Here is a 5978-nt window from a genome sequence, read left to right on the forward strand (position 1 = left end):
TTTGAGTGATCAATCTGTGGGAGAGGATATGATTTTTGTATCTGATGCTGATTACAAGGATGGAGTACAGCATGAAGATGAAGTTAGGGTGGTAAAAAGTAATAAAAAATTATGGGTTGTAGCCATTGTAGTAGTTTTAATATGTATCAACAAATGGTTTTAAGTTATGGGATATCATTGTAATGTTTTGTTGTAAATTATGATCCAATTTGTTGGACCCTTTTGTAAGTGTTATTTGTTTAAATTGAATTTGATGGTTTATTTTTAATCTGGTGGTTTTAAGTTTTATATTTGTATTGTGCAATTCCTAAAGTAAAAAAATAAACAAGTGTACTTCATTAAGATGCAATACCAGAGTAAAAACCAGAACCAGATAGTATTGACATCAAGTTTAAAGGTCATGTTGTCCATAACTAGCAAACAAACTAAGATCTAATGCCTATTTGGTTTACATCAAGTGCAAAGGCCATGTTTCCCATAGCTATCAAAAACATAAGATCTAGTGAAGTCACGTATTTACAAAAACATCAAAAGTCCCTAACTAGACATAAATTAGTTCATTCTCTATCTTCAAAAGCTTTGTCAAAAGTGTGAACATTCTTCTAGCAGGTTGTCTAGGCATGTTATGTGGACCTAGTCGAAGGACCACCTTGCTGAGAAAGGTCATGTTGTCTGGCTCGAGTTTTGGGACCCCCTTGCTGAGAAAAGCTTTGTTTTTGCTTTGTCAATCGTTCTTTTCTTTTCTTTGTTGCTTCATTGGGATTTGCAGCCGGTGGCCTACCCTTTTTCTTTTTAGCAGAAACCTAACAAATAAAAAATTCATGGAGTTAATCTGGTGTAATCTTTCATCAATGCATTACCTGAGCATTTGTTGGGTTGGGGCATGTTTTGCTTGTGTGGCCTGGCTGTTTGCACTTTTTGCACAAGTGGATCTGACCAAAGCTTCGAGTTTTTGTTGAACTTGGGGGTGGTTCATCAGACTCTCTTCTTCTGGCCTTTTTTGGTCTCCCTGGCAGATTAGTTTCAAAAGGTGGGTATATAGGGTTCAAACCAGTCTCTGGCCACTGCTCTGGGCTTGGCATATGGTATATGATTCCTGCATAAGCTTTCAGAAATGCCTCTTTCTTATCCATATGCCTCTTTCTTGGATATAGTCCATTATCTCTGCCCCACTTGTCCATATGGCAGCCAGTGCGTGACCACACGGGATACCAGTGAGTTGAAATCTTCGGCAACTGCAAGTCCTTTTTTGCAAATCAACATCAAATGACTCATTATTTGGGCAGTCAACTTGAAATTGATAAGTTGCAGCCCTAGTAGTCAGACAATTCTTGGCAATACTCTTGTTCTTCTCCACTACTTGCAATATTCTTTTCCCCACGGGATGTATCCACTTCTTCAGACTTTCCCTCTTATTGAAAAACCGACTCATAAGCCAATAACGAATCTTTTCTAGCAAAGTAATTATCGGCTTGTCTCTAGCATCAACTATTGCAGCATTAAAAGATTCACAAAGGTTGTTTAACAACATATCACATTTCACCATTTCACTAAAATGTGACCTAGACCACTCGGATGGAGTCTTTAGTGACAACCAGTTGTAAGCATTTTCACTAGTTTCCCTTAACTCTCTCATCCTCTTTTGAAACTCTGGAATAGTGGTTGCCTTTGCTGCTGCCCATAGTTGTTGTTTCAATAACAAACCTGGGTGGTCTTTCTTGAAGTTGGAATGCAAGTGCCTAACACAATTTCTCACCTCTGCGCCCTCAAAAACAGAGGCAATAGCATTCTCCAACCCTTTCTGCCTATCGCTCATCATAGCAAACTGAGAAGGCCTGTCAATATCTAGATCTTCCTTCAACAATTCTAAAAACCAAGACCAAGTGTTAGTGTTTTCTTTCTCACAAACTACATAAGCAATAGGATACATTGAGTTTGTTGCATCTATTCCTACTGCAGCCAAAAGAAATCCTTTACAATACCCTTTGAGGAAGCACCCATCAAGACCAATGAGTGGTCTACAGCCAGATCTGAAACCTTCCTTACAAGCTTTTAAGCAGATATATACCCTCTCAAATATCCTTTTTCCTTCTACCATATTTGATTTGATGATGGCAGTGCTACCTGGGTTTGTAGCCAATATCATTTTGCAGTAGTCTTCCAAGATAGCATACTGCTCAGAGACACTACCTTCAAGCAATATTTTTGCTCTGGCCTTTGCCCTGTAGAATACCCAATTAGAAACATGTGAGTACTTGGTTTTAGTTGTCATGTCTCTAAAAGTCTTATACTTCATATCTGGATTGATTCTGAATTGCTCTAAAAAATACTTAGACAACCAGGGAGCATCGGCATGACTATTATTAAGGACCAAACCACAGTTGTGGTTATCTACTAAAGTCTGCACTTTGAAAGTAGTGTTGTCAGCTCTTGAAACACTTGCATACAACAACCAAGGACATTGTTTAGCTTTGCATTTGACCCTAATTCTTCTCATGTCATTGCTTACATATTTAAACTCTCTATTACTTTCAATAAAGTACTCTTTAATAGCAGTCCTCAGTAGTTTTGCAGTCCCAAATTCCATTCCCAATAAAAATTTGAAATCCTTAAAGTTGGACCTAGGGTTGTAATGTATTTTTGACTTCCTAGGCCCAACCTCTTCACCATCACTTCCAAGACTTTGCAAGTCTTCTTCAGTGTCCACCCCATCTGACTCATCTCCCTGAACACCTTGGTTGCACAAATTTGTCACACTGCCCCACCATTTAGTTGGATCAGATGGCCTACCCATCTCTTTTTCTGCCTCAACCTCTTGCTCATACTCCTCATCGTTTAACTCAAAGTCTTCCTCTTGCAAACACCCTCTGATTAGAACTTTCAGGCATCTCATGTCTTGCATCATTCACTTCATCTGGCAGGACCTCCTCATTTTGTGTGTCAGCTTGAGGTATGGGTGCATCATCCCCAGCATCCATTTCAACAGCTGCTTCCTCACTATCCGAAGCAAAATGGGCATAAAAACCATCCTCATTCCCATTCCCTTGTTCTGCCTCATCATCATCACCATACTCATCACCATACTCATCATCATCACCATACTCAGTTTTCTCACTATCTGATGACAGTTCCACTACAGGTATACCCACCACATCAGGCACCACATCAGTATCGGATGGTAACTCCTCAATCACACATCTCCTTAATATTTTAGGGGGAGGGTCAGGTATATGGGGTACTGCAGTGGGGTCTTCCTTCCATTCCAAACCAAATGTAGCCTCAGGTAGGACCAAATACACTTCAACCTCTGAAATTCTCTTGACATCCAGTTCATTAAGTATTTCTGAAGCTTCCTTAGGCCCAACAACCATCTTCCCAGCATTAAGATGCTTCCCATGTGGCTTATATAGAAACCCGAAAGGCATAGAATAACCTAATTTGCTATCAATATCCTCTAGCACAAGCCTGCTGAATTTTCTCTTCGAAACATTGTCAAAGTAGTCTATTTACCCTTTCTCATATCTTTTATTACCAAAGGGCGTGAACCAATGCCCCCTATGATGCATTTTGACTGTAAACTTCTCACAATTTTCACCTGTGTAAATTAAAGTACAATATACACCAAAACAGCAGTACACAGGGGAAGCAAACCAAGTCAAAAGTAGTACTAGTGAATAAAATAGTCAACAAAGAATCAGATGCACTATTTTACTCCACAAAAAATGTCAAAACCCCAAAATGGTCACATAGAGTTCCCCACAAAAATCCATACATATGGACCCCACTGTATAATCTTAAATATGCTTTAAAGCATCTCCACCAACTAGAACCCCAACAAACTTGATATAAAAAATGTAAAAAAATTAACTCATTTATAACCCCCAAAACCGAACCCCCAAAACACCGACAAAAAATTTGAAATGGGTTCTAGCAAACTTACCGTACGCTGGTGGTGGGTCGTTAGGTCCCCTACGTTTCTCCATAATGATCGTCGTCAACGTCTGCAACTCAGTTCGTCTTCCTCCTTCGTCCGAATGCTTGAAATCGTTTCTTCACTTGAAATCGTTTCCTTCTTCCTCATTCAGAAGAATGATTTTCGTCTTCAACTTAGTTTTTCCAATTTTTAGTTTTTTTTCATTCAGATGGTTAAGTTTTTTTTTTTTTTTTTTTAATTAAAGATGGTTAAGTTTTTAGTTTTATTTATTAGTTTTAATTTATTATATCAAAAACTTTTTTAAAAAAAAAAGATTTAGGTGACCTGTAATATTTAAAATTACGTGGACTAATTACAAATCGCCAGATTTACCTCTTCATGGCACTTGTCGGTCAGGTACCAACGGATGCCAAGGATTGTTTACGGAAGGTATTTTTACCGCCAAAAACAAGAGTTAGGTATTTAAGTGTTATAAAACCAACAACTTAGGTATTTTCGCCGCAAATATCCCTCAAAACAATTGTCTTTGGTACACAATTCTATCATTCCATCATAAATATACCATTTCCCCCACAAAGTAGTTTCCCTTGGATAAAGTTAGCTTGCCGGACTCAAACACCGCTTTGATGTCTGGTTCGCTCACAAGTGTCCACTCACAAGAATCCTACTCATATTTGGAATATACAACACATTGGTCAATAGAACCTTGTTTCCAGATGTAACGTAAAAATCAACATTCCCCTTGCCCAACACCTTGGATCTATGCTCATTACCCTTTTGGATCTCATGTCCATCTCTTGATTCTTCAAAGGTTTTGAAGACCTCTCTATCATAAGTTACATGAATGGTGGCACAAGTATCATACCACCATCCTTGCACTTTTTCTTGGATGGAATTCACCTCACTCAAGGTAGTACTCCTCTTTGGTTATGTTGACCTTGGATCCATGGATGTGGGACTTTCAATACTTGCACTCCCTAGCCATGTGGGCACTCTTGCCACAAACAAAGCAAGGGTCTCTCACACCCTTGAATTTCTCTTCATTCTTCTTAGGGGCTAGGTAAGTATCATTCTTCGATTGGGGTTTCTTGTGGTCTTCCCTTTGGATTGTGATGGTTTCTCTATGGTGTTAGCTTTGGATGTCCCAACATTGGACTCTTCCATATACATGTCTCTAGAACGAGACTCCTCTTCAATCCTTAGGTGCTTCAAGATCTCTTTCAAAGACATCTCTTCATTCTTATGGAGGATCTTCTTTCTATAGCTTCTCCAAGATGGAGGTAACTTAGCTATAATCCCTCTCACAATGAAGAGTTCCAACAATTTTGTCTTAAAAGTAGATAACCTATTCACAATCAGTTGAAGCTCATGTATTTGGGGGAGTAAGGGTTTAACATCAAAGAATTTAAATTCCATGTATTGAGTTATGAGGAATTTATTGGTACCTTCTTCTTCTTAAGAGCTTTCCAAATCTTCTCTGTCGATGTAGTGTTTGTGTAGAGATCATAGAGACGATCTGATAGAGCATTAAGAATGTGCTCTACATATGAGCTCATCCTCTTCCCTTTTCTTAATTTCCTTGATGACTTTTTGAGTATCATCATCCTTTGGAGACTCCAAAGCCTTTAAATATTTGTCAAGGATGTAGTGCACCTTCAAAGTTGTGAGGAGGAACTTGATCGTGTATTGCCATCTTACAAAATTTGAGCCATCGATTCTATCTAGTCTCACTAGATCTTGAGACATGAACTTGAGGACTGAGATTGAGGAGCTTTCTTCCATTGATTTGGTTAGTAGATAAACGTAAGAGATAGAAAAACTTGATACAAAACTTAGGTTTAGAGATAGAGATTTTTTATTGTTTGGGGTTAGAGGGAACAACCTTTGTTTTGTATATCACAACTCAAAACAATAAACAAGATTAATCTAAATTCAATGGAAGAAGATAACAATGTACATAAATTTTAATTCACAAAGTATAGAGTAGACCTTTGTTGATGAAGAACTTTGATACATAAGCATATGATTTTATGTGAAGCACAAA

At 38.2% G+C, this 5978-nt stretch overlaps 1 protein-coding gene across 1 annotated transcript; it reads right to left on the reverse strand.

Annotated features, from left to right (window-relative positions):
• Positions 1-1108: 1108 nt before the first annotated feature.
• On the reverse strand, positions 1109-2794 carry LOC133795917 (uncharacterized). The gene has a single exon (XM_062233386.1). The coding sequence runs from the start codon at positions 2792-2794 to the stop codon at positions 1109-1111; it is 1686 nt and encodes a 561-aa protein (XP_062089370.1).
• Between the last annotated feature and the right edge of the window lie 3184 nt (positions 2795-5978).

Source organism: Humulus lupulus, chromosome 8 (assembly GCF_963169125.1).
Source record: "Humulus lupulus chromosome 8, drHumLupu1.1, whole genome shotgun sequence".
Classification (NCBI taxonomy): Eukaryota; Viridiplantae; Streptophyta; class Magnoliopsida; order Rosales; family Cannabaceae; genus Humulus; species Humulus lupulus.

What these genes read in the sequence shown, in the direction of transcription:
- LOC133795917 (XM_062233386.1), bottom strand. Translation starts at nt 2,794, where the DNA reads ATGGGTAGGCCATCTGATCCAACTAAATGGTGGGGCAGTGTGACAAAT.